The sequence below is a fragment of the Botrytis deweyae genome, assembly GCF_014898535.1.
Source record: "Botrytis deweyae strain B1 chromosome Unknown BDEW_036, whole genome shotgun sequence".
Lineage (NCBI taxonomy): Eukaryota > Fungi > Ascomycota > Leotiomycetes > Helotiales > Sclerotiniaceae > Botrytis > Botrytis deweyae.
Genome location: NW_024066243.1, coordinates 159231 through 183866, shown reverse-complemented (window position 1 = coordinate 183866; position 24636 = coordinate 159231). Strand labels below are relative to the sequence as shown.

Genomic DNA, 24636 nt, shown 5'->3' with positions numbered 1-24636 from the left:
AGAAGGAAATAATGATATATTGGGCCTGCTTCTTATCTTGTAACTTAGGCCGATGGAGGTCTCCGATGGGATATCAGACTAACACTCTAGACCAATCTTTTGGAAGATTCAGCGAGTGCGTAAAGGCGGGGTTGAATTGATATGAAGTGGCAATATCTCTCAAGCAGGTACACCTATACCTAGGTATGTACAAGTATTCATTGTCTAAGGTGTTCCCAATAGATATTTCAGGATCAGAACTTGTACCCCCAAATTGGCAGGTCAGTGAACACCCCGAATGATGCTTACCATCTCATTACCTTCATTCGTTGGGTAACTCAAACTTGATATGCGAGGATGCTTTAGTACTTTTGGTGGATAGTGGGGTTGAACATTCGGAGGTTGAAGCTTAGCCAAACATCAAACTTCGGATATCGCCTGGAGATAGGTGCTTAGTCATGATATATTACATAATCTCGTATGCAATTGATCCAGTACCTTTTCCTTACTTCGTCGACGACAGCAACATCAACACTGCATTCACCTATCATTCAACATCTATGCTTATTGAATTTTTACATATTAGAAGCTTCGCTTTCTTGTATGTTGGACCATTGTCACACGAGGTCATTTCCAATCACGATTCCAGCTATGGCATTCGTGATATCCATCTCGTTCGAATGCAGGTGCTAGGAAAAACCAACCACCAAATGCACCTTTCTCTTCAACAAGCAGTGACTATCAACCACATTTTCAGCAGTCAAGTTGCTATCGACGGGTATTGTAAGATACTTCAAATAACATTCTCGATATTGGCAACTCAATCCCCATCATTGCAACACTGGGTAGTTCTTTCGTGTTGTGATTGAATGCATGTTCAAGGGAAGATTTAATTTGAGATCCTTTCTTATATGATCTTACCGGCGTTTTCCCATCTTAATAAGCTTACGGACTACCACAACTACTTTTGATTCCTTATGTGAACACTTTTCTTGATCACTTGCTTACCTGTTAGCTTTTGATATTCACATAGCTGTCATCCTTGTCAAGTTGTCATGATTGAGGTGTATGATTTTTTGGTGATACTAGAAACATGCAAGTGCAACCCTAGCGGAGTGTTTGATACTTCGATGGTGTTCTAGATGTCCGGAATATGATTTCAAACCCTTCAGCCGCTCAGCTTTCGGACTCGGAGTTAGCCACTTTCAATGCATAATCCATGCGCGATGCGAACCGCATTACAGACGCGTATACCGTGCGCACAAATCTGTTTTGCTTAAAGAATGCGAACTCAGAGCAATAAGATCGTCTGAAGTAACACTTTGAAAGGGTTGACATCTGCCACCTGTCACATCGCATCGCAATGCCCCACTCGCGATCAGTGCAAACATCTTTGTTTCGAGTAGCGATGGTATCCGAACCCCGAGCGTGCATCTCATGAAACGGCCTTTCCGAACTCAAGATTCCTTACAATAGCTGATCTAGGGGCGCCATTCAAATTTCTACCATATGAGCTGGCCAATAGAAAGAGTAAAGAAAACTCCCGCATACAGCTCGCAAGATTATAATCACGTGCCGGATGTGTTATGAGTACTTTCGGATGAGGAATGCACTTTAATGCTTCAACTGTTGTGAATAAATTAGCTGTAACAATGAGTTGCGAACGCCTCCTTTTATTGGATGTCTGCCATGGACTCATGGATCTTGCTCAAAATTTACATCCATGTATGTTGACAGCAGATAATGTATATAAGGACGATGAATAACCACCAGATTTACAACATCACATCATCACATCATCGCATTCAGCTCATCTCTCAAAATAATTGTCCGGCACAATCTCAACAATTCACAATTTTAAAAGACTTCTCAATCCATAATCATCAGCACATACAACAACAAATCTCAAAATGGCTATCACTGAACGAGTTATCTTATCTGTTAGCGGAGGAGTTGAAGAATGGAAGGAGGGTCTCAAATTCATGCTTCAAACATTGAAGACTCAAGATGGTTATCTTCGCACTCGGTATGCTCCTTTCGCCATCATTCATTCATAATGCATCTCTAACTAGAACAAAAGCTGGGGACCCCACAGCGAAGATCAACAAAAACTCGAACTTCTCATTGGTTGGGAATCTCCTGAAGCGCTCACTAAATTTCAAAGTACATTTCCACCCCACTGTCCTACCCATATTACCTATTCCAAACACGAACATCCATCTAACTCTCCACAACAGCAACCCCCGCTTTCCAAGAAATGCTAGCCCAAGTAAAACCAAACCTCACCGCCCCCCCAAACCTCATCATCATCGAATTCAAACCCTACGCCCCCAAAGAAGTAATCGACGCCCACTTCGTCCAAATGCTCACCATCGAACAAGGCGCCGCTTCCGAAGACGATCTCCGCGCTCAAGTCACCAAGTTCAAGGATCTAGACGGCTGCACCGGAGTCGCATCTGGTCTTTCCAAAGACGATGTTGACGGAAAGGGGAAAGTGTTTGTAGCCGCCATAGGATGGGAAAGTTTAGAAGCGAGCCAAAAGGCGAAGGAAAGTAAGGTTGTGGTGCTTAATGGTGCGGAAAGTCATCATGTCAACTTCAGATTTCCTATCAAGGGTTTCCGCGGGTTGTAAAAGGGGTATTGTGGATGATTGGGACAATGATGAGTAGAGCTTATCTTGGCACTTAAAAGCTGGTGTAGATTGGATTCTGAGTTGACTGCTGGGAAGTCAACTATTTTGACGCTCCTTTATTTATTTCTTAAGGAGTGAGATAAGAAGCTACCTAGAATTATTATATGTGCTGGTCACTTCTTATCTCATCTTATCCTACTTCTCTTCCTCGCATTCTAGTGACCAGTCGTCCAATTATATGACTCGTATACCCTATACATCTGTTCGAAAAACTGTAGCTTCCCCCCGAGATAAATCCAAAGAAGTTTTTGAAAAGAGAAGAAATGCCCACTTGCAGTGATTTTGAGCTATGTATGTAAGATCTTACGTGTTTGGAAATGAATTACTAATTACAAGAAAAAAGTTCCAAGAATTTAATTCGAGCTCGTAAGGGATGCATCTCTCTCTGTATATATATATATATATATATAGGCTGTGGAGAAGTAATCCGCACCTGTAGATTATCTGCAGGTAGTCTGCTCTACAGGTGATCCAGAAAGTCCTACCTACACTGCGGACCATCTGTAAGGCCTTTAAGATAATCTGTGGATATTCTGCACGCATTAATATTATGGAAATAGATAATTTTATGTTTAGTATAAATGTAATTCCAATATCATTTTATAATATCAAAGCTTTAATCACAATCTGGGAATAGCTTCAAAATTTGAAGGAAAAAGTAGACATTTTTTCGGGTTGTTTATTTATTCGCAAATTATTTATTAGAAATTTGCAGATAATCTACAGACTATTTGTTTACCTACAGGTCAACAATATATCTGCAAATAGTTTACAGTTTACTTATTTGAAAATCCCAATAATCTGCAGGTGATAAATTCACAGCGAAAAGCCTAGCAAAACATAAGATATATCTTTCATCCGTGCAATACTCGATCTTCCAGCACCTTATGTAGAGCCAACCGAACACATCCTACAACCACCCTATCTCCATCGCATCATCCACCCAAACCCTAACAATCGAATTTCAAACCCCCAAATCTCTGCACCAAAAGCCTCTGCAAACTTCCCGCATCATCGCAATATCCCGCAATCAGTATTGATTTTTCAGCCCATCGTTTACATGCTTCATCTTTATCTGCGCTGAAGAGATCGATGGCATGGTTGAAGGATTTAGTTGCTAACCAATCGAGTTCTTGAGTTGGGTAGGGAATTTGCGTCTGAGTTTTGGGGTGGAGGTTAACTTGGGGTTTCTTGTTCCAAGGCGGGGGGTTCAAGAGACAGGAGAGGGTTAGATGACCATAGGAGAACGGAAAGGAGAAAAGGACACAGAATGTAGAAGGAGAAGAAGGGAAGCGGGAGTAATTCAAAGACGTACCTCGGCAGCGTCAGCAGCAAGTATACAAACCTGATCAATGAGTTCCTCTGCAATCTTATCTTCCGATCCCATAGCTGCCTGAAATAGACAACGCATGTATTTTGACAATTTTATGGTATCAAATTCTTCCATTTCCCACGTCTTGTTTGTGATTTTTTTGAGAGTCATAATTAAGACTATGGTTAGAAAGCAAGATGTGTTAGTAGTATAAGAGTCTTTCTCAGAGAAACGTTGCAGATAGTGAAAGAAAAGGCGGCAAGGGAGATGGGAAGAAAGGGGACAAAAAGAAGAAGCGAGAAGAACAAACCTTGAGTAGGAGCCTCACAACTCAAAATACAATCCGCCATCAACTCATAGGCCCTCATACACTTGCAAATTCCTGCTTTAGTGATAACCTCTCCAAGTCCACCCCAATCTTTCAATCTACATGCGGCCTCAAAATCAAACGCCAGTAGAACAGACAGTTTCTTCAACAAATCTTCGGTAATTTCCACTTCCAACTTCTCCAGCTTTTCCTGTAATATATGATCAAAACTCGCTACATGTTTCCTTAAGTTAAGATAGAACTGTAATTGTGGTTCAACATTCTGTTCTGCTCTTGCGATGGAAACGAAAATCGTTGCGGCGCAGAAATTGCAGAACATTTTTCGGAGTGTAACGTCCTCATGTGCGTCTTCACCGATATCTCGTGGGTAGCAATCAATAAAACCGATACAGCAGGAGAGCATTCTAAGAGATTGTTGGGGTTCCCAAACGGAAAGATGTTTGAGGGATAGGTTGTAGGAATTTCGGGAAAGCCATTCGAGTTCGAGGATTGTCCATATTTCTCGATTGAGGGATTTTTGAACGGCGCTGAGTGCTGTGATGTAATGATTATTATTTGCTCTTGAAAGGATATTGCGTGGATATCTTACCTTTTTCGAACATTTTACACAGTTTCTCAATGTTCTCTCTGGCGTAACTACTTGATGTATTCTCGGCGTCAATCATACCAATAAGTAGAACAATAATCATCCTGATAATCGACGGAAGACGCACATTCTCTTGCGCACAATATCCACATTTGTCTAGTACCATCCAAAGAGCATCTAAAACATGTTTTTTGTTGCCAACTTGTTGTGCATCAAGAACACAAGCGAAAAGCAGGGAGGGGTCTTCGGCGCATGAAGCCACCTTTTCAAGACATTCTGCTGCCAATTCGACCTTCTCACTTCTGATTGCTATTTTGTACATGAGAAATCGTGTTAATGGCTCTTCTTTGGCGCAGTCGGACATAGATGTAAAGATATCGCGAGCAGAATTGATATCTCCTCGATTAAGGGCACAAAGAAGCAGTTTCCTGTTCGCATATTAGACACAACCACTCATCAGACAACGGAAACAAACCGAGATATCTTAGCCATATTGGCCTCTCCAGGTATCTTAAAAAGTCCATGAATTGCAAGACGACACCATTTCTCAGTTACTTCATACTGTTTTAGACCATAGTTTGCTTCTATCTTCTTCCAGATTAACTATATCAAATTAGTCCCTTGTCTGTTCAATGACCACAAGGTCACAAACCGTATGAGCAGCCATGGTAGCCTCGACACCGATCGACTTCACGATGTTCCCCGCAATCATGGTAAGAAACCCATCAATAGCAACAAACAATTCTCCAGTTTCTCTCCCACTAACACACATCCAGATCCTCGTAAGAAGAGCTTTCTCTAACCATTCTGTCATAGTCACCAACTCTTTGACTCGTAATCTAATCATCTCATCTAGAACTCCACATGCCAAACTCGGCGCCTTTTCATGAAGTTTCCTAACATGAAACATGAACAATCGCAAATTCGTCGGATTAAAAACAAGAGTTCGAATCATCTTATTGAGAATAGCACTATATGTCAAACCATCAAAAGTTTCTTTTGGAATCCCCGTCAGAAGTTCCAGTTTCAAAAGTAGAACTACCAATTTATCGCCAAGTTCGCACTCGAGAAGGTCAATCAACTCCCGTGCCCGTTGTATCGATTCTGGTGTTTTAGTCTCTAAGAGTGCCTTGATGAGTGTTTGGACAATGGATACTCGTAGTTCTGTAGCATCGGCGCTCAATTTGTCCAACTCGTCACCACTCAGAACTTTATAAGCACGCTCCAGCCATTTGACAGACAAAGCATGCTGTTGCTTCTCAAGTAGTGCCTTTCCCATCTCATATAAAGTGTCCGAGAGACTTTCGGTGGTAGCATGATCAAAGAGCTCCTTGGAGGACATAGATTTATTGAACATATGTTCAGCGAGTTGCATATCATCCTGTCGCCATGCCTTTCGATTGTGTTAGCAGATAATATGCAGAAGTTTTATGATCTTACCAATAAAGTTCTAAGAACAAAAGACTCAGCAGTAAATCTTGCGCAGGCAGCCCTTTCTTCTGATGTACCAGATGATTCGTATGTACGTAAAAGTTCTTCACTGTATCCCGTGTATCCTGCAAGCTTCTCCAAGACTTTGACGGCATAATCGATCTTCTGTCCATCTATTACGCATCTAAGTATTAGCGATAACTCACAGAGTCCGGCTTTTTCCCCCGTAGATAAATGAAGGCGGGTATACATACCCAAGCAGTCTTTCCCGGTCTTGATTCCCACTCTCATCAATCTCAACAAGTTTCCCCTGGACTTCTCCCCTTTCTCTTTCTCTTCATCTCCACCAGTATCCGCTTGTATATGAGCGACAGAATTCCCACACTCATTCGCACAATCCAACACCAGGAAAGCGAACATTCTAACCATAATCAGCACAGCTCTGAGCTCATTCCTTTTATCCCAAGTCTTCGATCCTCCATCCTCATCGTCATCACTCTCCGCAGGGAGACTCCTCTTCAATCTCGTCGCAACATTCCAAATGCACGTTGCCTTCTCATCCAATTCCTGTGCTTTGTCCTTCGCACTCGCACTTAACTTCGTCGGAAATGTAGTAATATTATTCTCCAATTCTTTAAATGTGCCATTTCCATCAATGGTTGTAAATGTGAAGTTGAATACATCCCGACCGAGGCTCGTGTCCAAGGAATTGAGATCGTTTTCGAGTTTTTGTGCGAATACTGTGAGTTAAAATAGACTTTGTTAGAATTGAGATTAAAGAAAAGCAAGGGATTGCCTTTTCAAAAAAAGAAACGTCTCCACGGCAGTGACCCCCAGAGGGCCAGTGGAGCGTCATCTGCATTACTACCAATTGAACAGCATAATCTCTGCCACCATCTCCTTCACCCACCGATCCTGAAGCCTCTGCAGCGTCGTCTCAACAAAATCAGAAAAATCAATCCTATCTATGTGGGCAAGCCCCCAGAGCTCGCTGCGCTCGAAAAAGATGGTCATTTCCACATCTTCATACCCTCATACTCACCCCTCAGCCTTTCAACTCTCCAGCTCTTCAAGTTCCACCCCATCTGCAAACAAAGCAAAACAGGAAATGAATAAAAAAAGCACAAAAAACTCACCAAACAGCCCCCTCAACCTCTTATCCTTCACCCTCACTTTCTCAATCCCCATTCCATCCACCTCACTACCCCCCTTCCCCACCCCTTTCCCTTTCTCCCCAGAACCCCCCTCCTGCCGTGCAACACCAGCCCCAGCCCCAGTCCTCTTATCTCCCGCCATACCCATCATATCTTCTCGTACTCCCTTCTCGTACCGCCTTCTTAATCCCTGATTATTCGTTTTCGTCTTCTCTTTTCTTCTCTTAATGTCTCAAATATCTTGAATATTATTCGAGGAATCTCAGATGGAGAGGTCTACACAGCACCTTGTTTATCTAGAGACCTAAAGAGTTAAATAGAGCAGAAGGATATCCCCAATCACCTCCCCTCATTAAAAGCAGAGAGAGAAACAGTACAATCATTCATCCGCACTGCTACTTGGCAGCATTCTTTTCCGATTTCGAGACACTCATAAAAACATTATTTTGTTTTCAAAAAAAGGAGTTGTTCATAAAATGTTAAAAGGTGAAGCTTTTTCATGCTTTGCTTTGCTCCGCTCTGTGAATTTACATTCATACTAGGTAGGTAGTAGTAATTGACCACACCTAGTATTTACCCGAACATTCCCACCTCCAGAACTCCCCCCGCCGCCCGCTTATCAAGTCCATTTGATCCAACCATCAACCATCAATCCACAAAACCTCTACGTTGCTATCCCCACCCCCCTTTCCCTTCACTTCCTTCCCATTTTGCCCGAAAAAGAATCTCCAGTTCCAATCCAATCCCGTTCTCCAAAATAGCATTTCCAATTCCAATCTCTACGTTATGCATCTTATGTACGTACTCATCTAATAAATACCAAAAACGGTTGGAATTTCTTCATTTCTACTTCTTTACTCTCCGTCTTTCATTCATGTTGCCATACCATAACTTAGATATATCACCGCCTGACAGGATCTTGAGGTAAGAAGTTTCCAACAATTAGAGATGGGCTATTTGGATTTATTGTTAGTTTTTGGTCTTGGGAATGCTGTCCATCTCAACCACGTTTCATTTTTGCTGACAATCCCGTCTTCAATCCCCTCAGCCCTCCACATCAAGGGGCCCCCTAAAGAAGAAAAAGAATCAAACTCACATCTTATGATCATCCCTTCTCACATTAAACGAAAAACAACATTTAATGGTCGGGTCTTTGCTCTTATCATCCGGATTCTTCAACGAACAACTCGTCAAAAGTGCTTTCTGATTCAGATCAAAAGCTATAGCTCCGAATTTCTCCCAATAATTAACTAGCGATTCCTCCGTCAAGATTTCGTGGAGCGCTATTTTTCCCTATTCACAGAAAAATGTCAGCCGTTTGAACAATAAATAGAATTCGGAAGATAGTATCAGCCACAGTTGCAGCATCTTCCATATCTGTCTTTGCCAAGAACGTTTGAGTGCGAGTGTGAACGAGAATGAAAATCTTCAAAGTAACTTACATCCCGTAATTTCTCAATAGGAACATGTATTAACTCAGCCATTTCCTTATTTCCCCTGAAAATCTCTCCGGTTCTCCTCCAACAACAAGCTGGAATGGCCATACTTGCAAAAACTCGATCATACTCCATCAAACTCCTTTCAAACCACATTTCCACGTAGATGAGTTCAATATCTGTCAATGCTTGCACCTTTTCCCTAAATTTCGGTCGGAAACGATCCAATTGCCGGAGTATTTTTTGCTTTGAAGCCGGTTGCATATGTCCATCCATATACGCCGAAAGCCTCGCATACCCCTTAACATAATTGAAAGGCTTCAGCATTCCGGCGTCGTACTTTGCCCTTAACAATAGTTGCATTCTAACTTCGGGGACATCATTACCAGTGGGATCGGCCGCTTGAAGGTAGTACTCGCGGGCTTTATCAATTGGTATGACGCTTGCTGGTCTAGAAATCGAATTTCCTGGTGGATTCAGTCCTGTTGATGGACCACTACCTGAAGCTTGTTGCGCTCCTGATGTGAGCGTGTTGGAATTGCCTCCTGATAACATTGAACCAGCTTGATCAGGATAAAAATTTGATGTGTCTTCTGTACCTAGAGCTCCGTCGTCTAGAAGACTGTTATTGAGGAAATCGTTCAGAAGATTGTACTCGTTGGTGACTTCCGGTGCGTTGAACATGTACGATGGATGGTAGTTATGCATATCTTGAAATTGGTTTTGCGACCCAAGCCAGTCATTCGGATACCCAAGAACTATAACGAAAAAGGATTAATACGTGCCCAATATTTCAGAGTAATCTCGGAGACATAAGAAGAAAATCTAGGAGAATATAAAGCATCATACATTGATTGTTGCTGCTACTATTGAGAGCATTCGCTTGTATTCCAGAAACCGGTGTAGGCTGGACCAGCTGAAGAGGGACACCGCGGGATATTGCTGGTGCTCCAAGACTCAATTTGTTTTCCTGAACTTGATCTTGACCTTGTTGTTGTTCCGCTGTGACGAACGAGTTATTTAGACTATTGTCAAGAGAATTTTCGAGCTTAAGACCTGGCGGTGTCCCTCCCAGCTCCTCCGCTGTTCCTGCTGTAGCGTTGTTGTTATGGTGATGCTGCTGACTCTTCGCCGCTGCTTTCTTCGTGGTCGACTCCGGTTCGCGGGGCTCATCATGACAGAGATGCCCAATTCCACGCTTTGTACACCTCGCGCAAGGTCGCACTAAATCGCATGTCATGTGCTGCTCAGGGACAATACCGAATTAGCTGTTGGCCACTGGCATTTCAATGTCACGCATAACGGTATGCAAACACCCGTCCAACCCCCCCCTTGTAGTATAGCCCAATCGAGTACTCACAGATCGCCGACAGTATACACAAGCTGCAAAAGACGTTCCACAATTAGCCAATGTTTCAGATCATGTAATTCAAATTTGGAAGTCGTTGGTTCCCTTGGAAAACTTCTGCATACCATGATTTACTTTACGCCTCTTCTTCGGGCTCTTGTTTGCGCCAGCAGCTGCAGATGATGCCGGTGGCTTTGCATCCTGCCCATTGTTGGCTCCATTTTGTTCCATGGCATCAGAGCCTAAGTTTCATAGGGTTCCATTGGATTGCGACGTTGCGCTGGTCGTTATTGAAGGGGTGAACGAAGCTTTTGACAGTTGGTAAATTTATGAATTAGGAGGATCCTTTCAGCTTGTCAGCTCAATTCACTACCCATCACACGAGAATGAAAATTTACCTTGTATTAATTGATTATTATAGTAATAAATTACTTATTTAAATTGTTGAGTTAATTTGTGTTGCAAGATTTGGGTTAATGGGATTATTGAATTGTCGTGTAGAACGCGGGGCGACGGCATACTGCAAATTTCATCGTGAAGCGAGGTTGATCAAGGGTGGTCTAGGTCTAAAAGATACTTTGGTACAAAGAACAAATGAATTGTAGATCATTATAACTACATACATATCAACGATGAAGGAGCGAATTTTGGGTATCTAATACAATAACTATAAAATCAATAGCCACACAACACAAAAATATTCCTGTGGAATGTTCCTCCCAAACTTAAACATGTAATCCCACTTTCCTTCCACCGAAACCGTTGTGTCTTGCACCAATAACCGTTTTTATGTCTTTAACCCAAAACAACGTCATTGTACTGATCGAGATCGAGATGACTGAATAGAGCAGCTTGTACAGAAGCTTTACTTTTAGCCATAGCATCGGTGATACCTTCAATCTGTTGTAGATTGCCCTTAATACTGTCCACGTGACCATCTATACTCTTAACAATGCCTTCAAGATCGTGATATTTCGAGGCCTGGAAAAGATATTAGTTGTATATGAGGTTCAGAAACAATAGAAACTTACGTTGAGAGTTATTGAGGAAGTAGCTGCGTTCTCATCTATACCGATATTATCATTGAGTACCTTTCGAGTGCTATCAACCTCGAATTGAAGCAGTGGATGAGCTTTTCGAGCGGCTTGTCTTCTACTTGTCGCTTCATCCTTTGCATTTGCCTCCAGTTCCGCGAGATATCTCTCCTCACTCTCAAGCAATATCTCCTCTTTCCTCAATTCGGCCTCCAAAAGGTCATTTGAATGCAAAACCGGTGTGAGTTTATTCTCTAAAGCTCGATTGTAATCCAGTATCCTCTCAAAATCAAAATCATCCTCTGGATTTGTTCTTATCCCCTTAGGAAATGGCATACCCTTTCGAATTCTATTCAAAAGTCGGCGGCTTATCATTTGTATCGCTGTACTGGCTTGTGTCTTCTTACGTTCATCGCGAATCTGTAAGACAACTGGTCTTTGTACATCGATCAATAAATCAGAAATCTTATCCAAGCATCCCGGTGGTAGAGGTTCCCACTTCGTCTTGATAGTTTCGTGTGTCACACGCCGAGTAACAGCTGCTAGATGTTGATACGAAGGCGGCTCTGGCTGTTCTTGCTCGGCCCGATTATCTTGTGAATCTTCCACACGGCGACGTTTAGTTAGTTGTTGTGGTTGCTGTTCATCAGTATTCGGATCCTTCCGCTTTCTTGTGAGCTCGGAACTATCTGGAGGTCCAGCTTTCTTGGATTTTGGCCTTCCGGCCCCCGGTTCATTGGTTTGTGATACATCTGATATTCTAACATGCTTCTTCGACTTCGATGGCTTCGATTGCTTCTCGGATGCTTCCTCGACATTCTTGGAAGCCTTCTTCATTGTACGAGCTGGTGCTGGTGATTCTGGCGCTGCCTGATGGCGCTTTTGTGATCGCGACGACTTGCTCTTTTCGGGCTCAATATGACCCCCATTGCTCTTTTTCTCTCGATTGTTTATAGTACCCATATTTCCATTCGCAGGTCTTCCGCGCTTTTTTTCCTCTACACCCGTATGCGAAGCCTTCGATTCACCCTTTGTTCGGCTTCCCGTCGCCGCGTTGTTTGATGGTCCGTTACTTTCTGCACGATCAACGACTCCCACAGCAGGTTTACCCCTCTTCTTCTGCGGCGCCAGGGAACTGACCGCAGTTACCGTTTCAACAACATCCGTATTGCTATGCCCACTCAATATTCCTCCTGTGTTGTTTGTGTTTTTTCTTATTCTTCTCGTTCTTGAATTGTCATCTTCAGCCTCGTCCTCAATATTGCCATCGTTCTCCCAGGTTTGTTTCGCGATCCCAGAACCCGTGCCCAAAGAAGATCTTCCTCTCTTCTTCTCACTAGGCACACCCATTCCCGCCGGAACCCAAGGTCTTGCCTTCTTCTTTGCAATTTCTCCACCCACTGTATTTATATTTGGGCTTTGACTTTGCGCGTCTGCCGTCGCTTGACTTCTCACTCCCACCTCCCCATTCCCATTTTCATTTTCATTATCTTGCACCTCCCACCAATTTGACGGTCTTGCTCTCCTACGCTTTCCTTCTTCTGCCATGTTGGTATCGTAATCGTATCGTGTTATTGTTGTGCTGTGATCGTGGTGTTCTCCGCCCTTTAACATTCCACTCCCCTCAACCCATGCAACTCTGCGAACCAATCACCTCGCTTCCTCGCACTCTCAAAAACCTTTTGTTGCACGTCTGGTTACACAACCAGACATGGGGCTTTTTGTAGATCTACAATATTTAGACCAGATATCGAAAGAGGAAGATTGCGCGATCTCGAAAAAAATTGTCCAGGGGATATTGACCGAGAATTGCGTTGTCAATCCTTCGGGGCGTTTCTGATTGAACACAGGCAAAATCGCGTCGAGACACGAAATCGCGTACATAAAAGCGCACTGATAATTTATGTAGCCTCGGCTTGATTTGAGGATTTTTGACCTTGTTGGACGCGCCGTCGAGTGTGAGAGGAAGTGAATGTGATTGAGTATTCATTCCCACAATTGAGTCGGGTCAAGAGGTTTGTATAGGGGTAGCATGGGGTGGGTTGATTCACTATTCACTATCTGTTTTATTCCGCTTGATTTTGGGTTTTCTTTCACATTGAATGTATCGAATGTAGATTTTTCCATGATAACATATCAAATAACACTTGAGCAAGCAGGCGTACTTTTTGACTGAACACATGAGTATATAAAGACCATTTTGATTCATCCCATATCCATAACTCCAAACAAATGCTATTTTATAAGTCATTACTCTTCCTCATCTCCCCATCTTGATCATGCTACTCAAGATCCGTTTATCTCCTTGGATGACTATTCCCTCTTCCTCTACCCCTAGGACTCTTCATAACCCTTCCACTACGATCTCCACCACCCCCACCTGATCTCTTCTCCTCACCCAAACCTCTCCTTCCAGCATTAAAGCCTCCTCTGCCACCACCCCTTCCGCCTCGTCCTCTATCACCTCCTCTTCCACCCCTTCCCCTCTCCCTATCCCCACCAATGCTCTTCTTGACAGCCTTCACCTCATCCTCATCAACGTCCATTTCATCATCCTCATCCTGTCCCTTCCTGTTACTGAACTTAAGTCTTCCACCTCTACCCTTCTTCGGCGCATCTCTACCCTTCAATGCATGAACATAAGCGCCCACACCACCATCTTCCTCTGCCGGAGTATCGATAACCATTTGATCATCATCATCACTATCATTACCTCCAAGCAACAACTTTCCATCCAAGTCCACCTTTGCCTTTGTTCTCGTAATTGTTCGCGCTTTTACAGGTTTGGTGGTTGAGATACTACCAAGTGCTTTGCGGTCAAGCAAATCAAGTGGCTCATCATCATCTTCCACGATATATTGGTTCCCGCCAGCAGCCTTCTTGCCGCCCTTCTTTCTTGATTTGCCGAGGACTTCATCATCTGAAACATCAGAACCAGAAGATTCGGAATCGCTTCCGTGAAGAGCCTCATCATATTCGTTCTCGAATCTGTTTCTTCTCTTTCCACCAGTTCCCTCCTCGTCACTGTCTTCGCCTGCTTCCTTGGCAGCATCCTTGTTTCTCTTTCTTCTCTCGCGAGTCTTGCGGATATTGGTAATGAGCTTTTTGTCTTCTTCTGGACAATACTTGTTGACAATCTCAACACCAAAGCGACGAATCATACGTTCGAGAATGTGCTTAACCTTTGCCTTGAAATGAGCTTTATGCTCATGACTCCAGACCATGAGATTAGGAATGAGACTTTCAAGACGTGGAAGCACAAGAGAAGAAGGCAGAGAAATGACACAGACTTTGACAAAGCCAAGGACACTGCGGACGATTTCACGATTGTTGGATGTGAGGAAAAGGTCCATAGTTTGGACGAGATCGCTAACAGTTTCAGGGGATAGAGATTCACGGAAGTTGTACAGGATACGGGTGAGAGCAGTGATAGACGCAGATACCATGTGAGGTGTGCTACCGGCAAGACCGGCACTGACCATGGTAAAGTATTCCTCGATGGTTGCCGTTACAGATGGTGCATCGTCGGGCATGTGAGATACCTTGCTATTGTCGATAATGGCGCCAGAAGATGAAGCAATTTTCTCTCCCATCAGAATGAGGAGATCAAAAGCTGTAGTTCGAGCACGCTCATTTGTCTCCTTACATGAGATGACGACCTCGGATAGGATAGCTGGGATGAAGTGAAGAGAGTCGGCTGGGAGGAAAGGAATAAGAACGGAGATAGCAGCAAGGCGATCACGCTTTGCTGGTGTGGATACCTTCTCGGAACTGTTCAAAAGGAGCTCCTGAAGATCAGTGCTACGCTCTTGTAATGCGGCCTTTCCAGTTTCCGACTCAGCAAGACGAGGAATGAGCTTATAAGCCTTCTTCTGAAGTTGAGGATCATCATCCTTGATAATAATAAGAGCTGCCATATTGAAAAGAGTGCTGAAACTATCTCTTGGTAAGTAGATGGAGATTGTGATTACCAAATCCATGAGACTGTGACTCGTGGGTGGCATCTTGTTAGCCGCATTTTGTTGTCTTTGCTTTTGCTTCTCTGCTTGAGTCTGAGCACCAGCTTCAGCGAGCGATGTCCCTAATGCCTGACTAACCCGTTCGAATGTCTCCATAAGTTCTTGAGTAGGGGTGATGCTAAGGAATGCGTTGATACATTGCAAAATGAAACCTCTGTATTGTGGTAATGTTTCATTGTAGACGTTGAACAAAACAGAAAGCATATTGCTGGCGAAAGTAGCTAAGTGCTCAATGTTCTTTTGCGCAACGGCCTTTGAAACACGGCTCTGCAGGAGCAAGTCTTCTTCTCCTTCAATGGCAATAATTGCTTGGTTAGACTCAATCAAAGTTTGGAGAGCTCTGCAAATATCTGAACGTAGATCAACTTGTCCGTATAAAATGTTAACGAGTATTTCCGCAAATTTGATATCAAAAGCTTCAGTAAGATCCAATGGCAAATCGCAATAACCAGGAAGAATGGCCCAGATCTGTTTGACAATAGTTTCGAAGATCTTGATATCCATTGTCTTTTCAGCAGCTCCGTGATCGCTGACTCTTTGTAGCATTGCTTGGCTCAATGGCTCGAGTTCGGTTCGGAAATGTTGAAGATTCGTGTTACTGACATAGTCTCGTAGAATAGGTAACATCCAGGCGCGTCCAGGTTGTCCAGCTTTTGGTTTGATGAGATTGAGAGGTAAAATGCTAAGAACTCTCTCTGGCCCCATAGCTCTGATAGCTTTTCCAAGGATTTCATCCGCTTCCTTTTTGCCAGCGAAAGACTCGCTACCTCTGAGCTCGCCAATTGCGCGAACGACTTCGGATAAAATTGGGTCTGCTCTCCATCTTAAAGCGTCAAACATGGAACCCATGACATTGAAAGTTTCCATCCAAGCCGCTTGATACTTAACACTCAAGAGATCAATTGCACACTTTGCCAACTTCTCGAGGACTTTCTCATCAAAAATCGAAGGCTCTGCAATAACTGAGTCTGGGACGCAATTTGCCATTAATGAAATCAAACATTCAGAAGCAGATACTCGAATGCTGTGCGATGAAGATGACATGAATCCAGAGATCATTGTGAAAAGTTCAGGTAATTGTGCAAAAGTCTCCTCTGGCTCCAATTGAGCGGAAACATCATAACCCCGCGATAATACAGCAATCCAAGGAGGTAAGAGTTGAGAATCGTTTTGAGAAGGTCTCAATTCAGAGATCACTTCTAAAAGTCGAGGTAACTTCGAGGTCGCGGTTTCGTTTGCCATACCCTCAAATATCATCTCGAATACTTCGAACGAAGTCATCGCCAAATATTCATTGCTCGATTTCGAAATATTCAACAAGACCTCGCACAATGCCTCAATCTTCTTACTTGGCCATCCTCCAGATGCTCCTGCAACAGTCTTAACTAATTGTAATGCGTGGATCAAAGCTGGTTCATGTTCCGCAGTTGCGCTGGTCTTTCTCTGTTTCCTGGCTTGATGCGATTGGGCCGCCAAATCGCTCAAACTTCTCAAAGCAGTTTCCGCACACATATCCGCTGCAGGATGATCGAGAGAAGGACTTGGCGGAGGATTCTTCAGAATATTTGCAAGTGCTTCTTGCGCACGCTTTCGGATCTTAGGTCTGTGATCCACGGCGAAATTTAATAATCCAGCAATGGCTCTTCTGGGCCCAATTGCCATGACTTCCAATTCCCATGCCGTGGAATCTTGTGCGAGTAATAATGATTCGAGACATCCTATCGAAGGTCTGAGGAGAGGGGCATCTGCTTCTGGTAATATAAGGGCGGGACCGAGATTTGTGAGAATTTGAGTAAATTTTGATCGGAGGAGTGGTTGCGGGGCAAAAGGTGTAATGATATCGAGTAAATATACAACAGAAGTTGTTAAATCTTTGTTAACTTCTCCATCTTGAGGACAAGCCTGTCTTAAGAGTGCCAATAATGCGGCGAAATATCCAGTTGGAGTGGCTTCTGTTTTTTGATCTTTAAGTGTATCTTCAACCGCAGACAATACAATTGCAGTCTAGACGTTGATATCAGTTAGTAAAGTGCACAACAGCACCAGAGACATTTCCAGAATTGCAATTCTTTAAACATACCTGTTTTTGATTCTGAAGCTTCGGCGAGCGTATCTTGTCGAGCTTTTCCTGTAAAGACATTGTGAAAGACCTTTCTTAATTACTCTTTGCGCCTTCACTGCCGCAATAAAAAATCAAAAAATGCTTCTGATAAAAAAAAAGTTTCTGATAATCGATAGCGATCAGACCAAAAGTGTAAGGCTTACCGTAGCTAGCGAATAGCGATAGAGATAGAGATGACATCCACTCTGAGAAGCACTAGTACTAAAAGAGACTAGCGGTAAGCAAAGTAAGCAAAGCTGGGGTCACTCGAATTGTTGATTGGTTCTTTCTCCCATCACATCCGTCCCATCCCCCCTCGAAAAGATGCTGTGGAGCTTCTTTTATTTCCATTAAAAACCATCTGGCCTCATCATCACGCAAGTTGGAGAGCTTCATTATAAGCGATATATAAATTCTGTTATATTTATTTATAATCTTTGTAAATTCACCATTTGATATCATCATATATCTCTCTCCCTCCTTTCCTCAAATTCAATCTTTAATTTGATCAGCTCATTCGCGAAAAGTGTTATCGCGGCGCATTCAATCAGCTATTGCCAATCAGCGCAGATCTCCAACCTAATCGCAGAAAGCTTCCTAATCAGAAACCTGCTTATATAGTCTCTCGATCCCCCTCAATTCTGACAGCTTTCACCCCTCAATCATCCATTCCATAACAGATTGCCAAAATGCGCATTCCCACCGTTTCCGTCCTTGCCCTCCCCCTCCTGGTCGCAGCCCAAGAATCTCCTCTCGACCAAGCCAAAGCTCAAGCTCAATACTGGTTCGGCAAACTTCAATCCTATATCCCCTCTCCGGCCTCCGAATCTCCCCTCGAAGCCGCAACTGCCAAAGTAGGCGAAGCAAAAATCCACCATCTTGCCCTCGATACCTGGCAAGAAACTATCCGCGGAAGCATCACTCCCGAGTCGTCGCTCCCGCAAGAATGGTGGGTTCTAGCTACTGGCGGAAACAAAACCTGTTTTGGTCTCTGCGGCAAAATCGAAAAGGGCTTCAATGAATCCGCTGCCCTTTTCGCTGTCGACCCCACAACTCCTCACATGGCAATGTTGAATTGCGACGAACAACCCGTTCTTTGCAATTCGTGGGGCGCAGGACCACCACATTTGTGGACCATGGAAGTTGGCGCTCCAGGATCCCCAGTTCCTATTATCACGATTCCATTGAACACTACTTCAACAACCGTCACTACATTCACCGATTTGCACTCAACTAAATCGTACAAGAAAAAGGCACCTTATGAGGGTTGGTTCCACCCTTTCGATGGTGAACTTGCGCAATACGGTGCCGCAGTTCCAGTTGGATACGTACTTTGGTTCTTCGCAGTTGTTCCCAGCTGGATGTTCATGATTGGTATTTCATTCTTGAGCAGAACCATCATGTAAGTTTCCTCTCACTTTCGGATTCTAAGCATTCCACTAATGGCATTTCTAGGAGCAAGCGAACTCTCGGTCCACAAGGACCTGCAGCAGCCGCTGGAGCTCGCCCACGCGCTGCTCCAGCTGGAGATGGAGTTACCTACTAAGAAATGTCTGTCATGATTATAAATTTGGGGAAGACTGCAGTGGAGGATTTAATTCTCACATGATATGCATGTTTTCAAAGCGACGGGTGGCCGGAATGCAATTTACGTAGCTTATCTAAACAAATTTTAATGAATGGAGAAATGGGTATCATAATTTTCAAACCTTACGCCTTGCTAATTCCTTGCCTTGTCTACTGTGCCTGTGAATGACGCTCCGCTGGCCCTCTGGGAGCCACTGCCGTGGAGGCAGACTATTGGGAAGGGGAATATATACCGAAACCTCCAAAGTGCATCTTCACTCTTGGTAGTGATGCATCACTGCGGTCTTTGCGCCTGTGTGAGCGCACTTGGCTGTTTGATACCGAATCCTCAATGCGCAATGCGCCAACCTTGCGCGTCGTCGCTGGTCGTACCCTAAAACACTGCGAACCCTCATCGCCCTCAATTCCCTCAATGGCCGTATCGTCTTTTCCCCCCCAGAACATTCCAGTGGTAACATCTATCCGTGTTCCACTTATGCCAATCACTTTCCACCTACTATCGCAGCAGCCCCTTCGACTCTCTCCAAACCTTCCAACACTTGTCCCCTTATCCCCGGATTCGCAAGCCGTCCATACCGAAGATCACTCAGTCCACCAACTGTATTCTTCATCTCGTTTAGTAATTCTTCGCTCTCCGCATCTAGTCGCGCGATTTCGTCTTCGAGGTCTTCGATTGCTGCTTCGAGGGGAGGGAGGATGGAATGGAGGGAGTGGGGATGGGAAGATGGGAGGTTGGATATTTGAGCTGAGTTGGAAAGCTGGAATTTGTCAGCTGTGTTAATTGTGTTTGAATGGGAGGCAGATGGACAGGTAGAGGGGATGGTAATTGTCAAAGAAAAGAGAAAAGGGAAAGGAGATAACTAACAGCTCGTTCAACCCCCACCTCATCATCCTCTATAACTCTCTCATCTCCTCTCCGCCTCCTCACAACAGCTCTCTCCATCGCGCTTCCTCTTCGTACTTCTTGCTCGATTACTGTGGTAACATTGTCGATTGTTTGTGCGCGCTGATGCTGGAGGTCCCGGTAGAGAGTTCGGATAGCAGGGGATGATTGGACAGCGCGCGGGAAGAGGAGAGTGAAGGAGGCGAGGGAGATGATTTGGGGCAGAGAGGATGGAGGGAGGAGGAAGGTGGTGAGAATTTTTTGTTCGGTGGGTGGCATTGTAGTGCTTGGGAAATTGAGGAGAGTTTGAAGAGTTTTGTTTCTAGTACTGTGGTTCAAGGGGTAAGAAGCATTGATGTATTGTTGAAATGAAAATGGCCAGAAAGCTCGGAATTGGGAAAGCAAACAGACGAAAATGAGGTTATACTCAAGGACTCAAATCCTCAGAAAATTAAACTCTTTTGGAGGATGTCACCTAGAACCATGGATGAATTATTGAACCTTAACACATCACATAAACCTGGGGTACATTAATTAAGAAACACGCGTGACACGTACTTTTTTGTCAAAGACGCGCTTGCTTTGCTACTTCTCGGTTGTCTCAAGATGCAGACAGAAATGGAAACGGATTTTCTAATCTTATCCAACTCCCTTTCTTCAACAACATAATCATCATTTGCACACGACAATCTTCTAATCTCCAACGACTCCCCTTCCAAACTTTGGTAGTATCCCGATATCGCTTTGCTGTCAAATCTTATACCTCATTAGCATTACAACCCAAATACCTTACTTATCTAATACTTTTTACATTCATCAAAATCCCTTATTAGATCGGACCGGAAATCATGGCACCATCAAAATCCGGACCACCTGTCGCTCCCTATGCGAAAGATGAAAAAGTTCTTTGCTTTCATCATGATTTGTTGTATGAAGCCAAGGTTTTAGACACGAGACCAACAGAAGATGGCTCTAGCTGGCAATGCAAGATTCATTATAAGGGGTAAGAAATTCTCTCTAAATCTTGATATCTACCTGGGTGTATATGTACATATGTGCATATATACTATTAGTTTTTTGTAAGGAGATAACGTGTTAACATGATTTTTTCTGAATAGATGGAAAGCAACGTAAGTGAAATTTAATTCTGGATTCGTGAGAATCTTTCGAATCTCCTGGGTCATCTGTTTCATTATCTTGATGAAAAAAGACGAATGGAGAGAAGAAAGAGAAAGAACGCACTTCTCCTCGTCTTTGAGCTACTTTCCAAAGCTGGATGATATGTAGCGAGATGGTTGAACAGTTGAGTATACCGCCTCCTACCTTCCTTGTAATCCCAGTGAAGAAGCCTTGGAACTTGGAACATATACAACCTTCGAAACTTTCATTACCGACATTGATAACGATATACTTTATTGAGACCGTATGGTATTTTATGTATCGTACCCTATGGTATCGTATCATATCATATCATATTGTACAGTTCGAACCACTAAAATCATTTTCGAATTCAACTCGATCTCAATTTCCCCCCCTTTCCCCCAACTTTCATTATCTGTATCAACATGTCCCAAACTTCCCCTCCAAAGCCATCACGATCCCTTCGACCTCGTATTCGTACTTTGAAAGAATCGGATGGCAATTCGCCCAAACCAAGACATCAAGCAGAATCTAACCATGAGAACCAAAACAGTTGGGATGATTGGGTACCTCAAGATCGAGTAATGAAGTTTAATGACGATAATAAAGAACTTGCCGCTCAACTTCATCAAGAGATGAAGAAGATGAGCCAGAAGCCCAAGTCCGCAACTTCAGCAGGTGGTAAGAAAATTGGTGGACGAGCAAATGGATCGGATTTTGGTTCAGGTCGTGGTAGTGAAGAAAGACATGCCAGTGTAGCAGCTCAAGGAGGTGGAAGAGGTGGTCCAAGAAGAAATCGTGATTATGATTTGGAACAAGTAAGTTTTATTTATTTCGATTGATTCCTTCAACTTTTTACACTCTGACATTATGATTCTGAAATCCTGAAATCCCCAATTCCCCCATATCATTTTGATTCATTTTTCCTCATTTTCACGGTGGTTTTGGAGGGTTCAATAATTACTACATCAATTTACCACAAGAGGTGGTATAAGAGATACGAAAAGTGTTTCCAGAATGGCTAGTTTGACCTTCTCTCAAATTTTGGGTTCTCGCTTGCCAAATTTGGAAAATCGAAACATCCTCTCTCTTCTTCTTATTGTTAAAGTTGTCGCCAAACAACAATATAAATTGATTCCCCATCAATACAATCATTTCAGGAACTCAATACAACGCAATAAGAAAATTATCAGATTGCTGGGCATTCAAAGCTTTTCTTTTGCTTTCGATCGCTACCAATATTTGACAACATTCTGTTACTGCGCCTTTTGAATCACACTTCCAAAATATTCAATTTCTCAAATTTCAATCAATTACGACAGCAAAATCATCAAGATCATCCTTCAGTTATCACTTCCAACCTTCTCTTGAGAACTCTTTAAAGATGGGTCCTCCTATTATACCAGTTGTTAAAGCTCGTGCGAAACGTCTTGCAAAGAAAATCGGCATTTCAACTTCACAAAATAAGATCCAGAAACCGCAAGTGATCAATGTAAGTCGCCCTCCACTCCGTCAATTATTCAATTATTCAATCACTCATAACCACTTAGGTAAAAGAGAAGACCAAGGCAAAGACCAAGGTCAAGGCGGTCGCAAAGGCCGTTGTAAAGGCAGTCAATAATTTGGCTGCACCACCAGTTAATGTACGGAGAAGTGCGAGAGAGAAATGTCCAGCACAACCATATGATCGCTCAATCGTTGACTCTGGCAACTTAACGGTTATCAAGCCAAAGCCAATAATGAATGGAAAGAACCCAGATTGGGCCAATCCTAAGAGTGAGCATTGGAATGTCGATAAATTTCTCAAGAACGACTCCATGGTCCCAAAAACAAATCTGGATGCAAGACCACCCAAGGATTTTCAATTCATTTTCAACAACTCCATTAGAGATCCTGAAACATATCGACCAGATAAATCTAACTACGTCTACAAACCGAAAGAGAAAGCGGCTCCAGTTCATCCTAAACTTCAAGCCCACATCAAAAAGGGTACCGACACCAAACCTTTGCGCCAGTGGTATGCAGATTACGAGCCTGGACAAATCAATCCTATCGCTGGTCGATTGTTTGACGATAATCAATTACCTCCCCCACAACTAAAGCGAAAGAGACTTTTCCCTTTATCATATAGTGAAGAGCGCATAGAAGAGATCATGAAGCCTCCCACAAAGAAGCCTAGGCTCATTCTTAACAATGGGTCGAATAAATCTGCCCTGAAGAAGACTGCAGGAAAGGCTGTCTCAAAGACCGCTCAAAAGGCTTCCCCAAAAAATAATGGCACAGTTGCTAGCACCGAGATTGAGAAGAAAGTGAAATTTGAAAAGGAAACGAAGAGTACCTCTGAAGTCAGGGGAGAACGTCTTATCAAAACCACCAAGAAGATGTTACCACGCATTTTGAATTCAAACATTGTCATGGAAAGACGTGATTTTAACTATTTACAGGAAGAAAACTTTCATAATCGACCATCCATCAACCTTGTCATCCCCGATCATATCAAAGCAATTCTTGTTGATGACTGGGAGAATGTCACTAAGAATCAACAACTTGTACCATTACCCCACCATAAATCTGTCGATCAAATCTTAAATGATTGGCTTGAATTTGAAAAACCAAAGAGACCCGTTGGAAGTGCCCAGGCGGATATCCTGGAAGAGATTGTCGCTGGTTTGAAGGAGTATTTCGAGAGATGCCTTCCTCGCATTCTTCTGTACAGGTGTGTTCACTCTGATAATACCTCTCTCTACTTGTCTCTAACCGATTACCTACAGATTTGAACGTCAACAGCACATGGATTTCCGTGAATTATGGGATGATGATTCATATCCACAGAGCTCTGCATGTGACACCTATGGTGCTGAGCACTTGTGCCGTCTTTTGGGTAAGACTGTCATCCCATTCCTTAGAAACACATCACTGATAATATATAGTCACTCTGCCTGAACTCATTGCTCAAACCAATATGGATTTACAATCTGTTAATCGTCTCCGAGAGGAACTTAGCAAGTTGACCAACTGGATCGGCAAGAATGCTAAAGATTACTTTGTCACTGAATACGAGACACCTGGCGCAGAATATGTTGACAAGGCTCGAAACCCAAATTAGAGAGTTATGTCTTGCATTGGAGATTTAAAGATGCAGACATGCAAAAGTGAATTGATAGGTGAAGATGAAGATGTATAATAGCATGGAATGGAGAATGGCGCTTGCTTTCTTTCTGGCTTTTGTTTCTAGGGGAAGAAATGAATCTTGTATCACAGTGGGTGAAAGGGAAGATTCAATCGAAAGTCGAATTTAGGGAAGGAAAGGAAAATTGTTTGGCAGATTTCTGCTATCACTGCTGTTTGTTTCTGCGATAGCGATGGGAAGGGAAGATTTTGACGAACCAGCATCTGGCGTGGCAGGACAGTTAGACAGATTAAGAGAGCATACATGTGAAAGAATCTGATTTGAATGGATTGATGGATGGATCATAGTAGATTCTAATGGGTGGTATTGTTGGCATGGCAGATATTCGATTATGTTGAGTTCAAGAACCCTCTACTTTGTTCTTGAGCTGGTAGTTAAGCATTACGATTACAGATTACATGACTTCTCATCTCAGC

General features: G+C 43.2%; 9 protein-coding genes across 9 annotated transcripts; 4 read left to right on the top strand and 5 right to left on the bottom strand.

The window, feature by feature from the left end:
- Positions 1–464: 464 nt before the first annotated feature.
- EAE98_010414 (uncharacterized protein) lies at positions 465–2867 on the top strand. Its single transcript, XM_038958035.1, has 3 exons — positions 465–2005; positions 2060–2142; positions 2217–2867. The coding sequence occupies exons 1-3, from the start codon at positions 1890–1892 to the stop codon at positions 2609–2611; spliced, it is 594 nt and encodes a 197-aa protein (XP_038805598.1). The 5' UTR covers positions 465–1889; the 3' UTR covers positions 2612–2867.
- A 754-nt stretch (positions 2868–3621) lies between these two features.
- Positions 3622–7633, bottom strand: EAE98_010413 (uncharacterized protein; the record flags this gene model as incomplete). Its single annotated transcript, XM_038958034.1, has 9 exons — positions 3622–3828; positions 3987–4162; positions 4294–4845; positions 4901–5325; positions 5373–5500; positions 5550–6290; positions 6338–6501; positions 6583–7068; positions 7465–7633. The coding sequence occupies 9 exons, from the start codon at positions 7631–7633 to the stop codon at positions 3622–3624; spliced, it is 3048 nt and encodes a 1015-aa protein (XP_038805597.1).
- Positions 7634–8383: 750 nt separating this feature from the next.
- Positions 8384–10497, bottom strand: EAE98_010412 (uncharacterized protein; the record flags this gene model as incomplete). The annotated part of the gene is made up of 6 exons (XM_038958033.1): positions 8384–8435; positions 8579–8775; positions 8925–9676; positions 9768–10161; positions 10279–10301; positions 10392–10497. The coding sequence occupies 6 exons, from the start codon at positions 10495–10497 to the stop codon at positions 8384–8386; spliced, it is 1524 nt and encodes a 507-aa protein (XP_038805596.1).
- Positions 10498–10829: 332 nt separating this feature from the next.
- EAE98_010411 (uncharacterized protein) lies at positions 10830–13074 on the bottom strand. The gene is made up of 2 exons (XM_038958032.1): positions 11298–13074; positions 10830–11247 (listed from the first exon to the last, which is right to left on the bottom strand). The coding sequence occupies exons 1-2, from the start codon at positions 12912–12914 to the stop codon at positions 11062–11064; spliced, it is 1803 nt and encodes a 600-aa protein (XP_038805595.1). The 5' UTR covers positions 12915–13074; the 3' UTR covers positions 10830–11061.
- Positions 13075–13597: 523 nt separating this feature from the next.
- On the bottom strand, positions 13598–17459 carry EAE98_010410 (uncharacterized protein; the record flags this gene model as incomplete). Its single annotated transcript, XM_038958031.1, has 2 exons — positions 13598–17323; positions 17400–17459. The coding sequence occupies 2 exons, from the start codon at positions 17457–17459 to the stop codon at positions 13598–13600; spliced, it is 3786 nt and encodes a 1261-aa protein (XP_038805594.1).
- A 650-nt stretch (positions 17460–18109) lies between these two features.
- Positions 18110–18966, top strand: EAE98_010409 (uncharacterized protein; the record flags this gene model as incomplete). Its single annotated transcript, XM_038958030.1, has 2 exons — positions 18110–18822; positions 18876–18966. The coding sequence occupies 2 exons, from the start codon at positions 18110–18112 to the stop codon at positions 18964–18966; spliced, it is 804 nt and encodes a 267-aa protein (XP_038805593.1).
- Positions 18967–19489: 523 nt separating this feature from the next.
- Positions 19490–20169, bottom strand: EAE98_010408 (uncharacterized protein; the record flags this gene model as incomplete). The annotated part of the gene is made up of 2 exons (XM_038958029.1): positions 19490–19765; positions 19873–20169. The coding sequence occupies 2 exons, from the start codon at positions 20167–20169 to the stop codon at positions 19490–19492; spliced, it is 573 nt and encodes a 190-aa protein (XP_038805592.1).
- Positions 20170–21455: 1286 nt separating this feature from the next.
- EAE98_010407 (uncharacterized protein) lies at positions 21456–21872 on the top strand (the record flags this gene model as incomplete). Its single annotated transcript, XM_038958028.1, has 1 exon — positions 21456–21872. The coding sequence occupies one exon, from the start codon at positions 21456–21458 to the stop codon at positions 21870–21872; it is 417 nt and encodes a 138-aa protein (XP_038805591.1).
- A 542-nt stretch (positions 21873–22414) lies between these two features.
- EAE98_010406 (uncharacterized protein) lies at positions 22415–24136 on the top strand (the record flags this gene model as incomplete). Its single annotated transcript, XM_038958027.1, has 4 exons — positions 22415–22522; positions 22581–23746; positions 23802–23911; positions 23961–24136. The coding sequence occupies 4 exons, from the start codon at positions 22415–22417 to the stop codon at positions 24134–24136; spliced, it is 1560 nt and encodes a 519-aa protein (XP_038805590.1).
- Between the last annotated feature and the right edge of the window lie 500 nt (positions 24137–24636).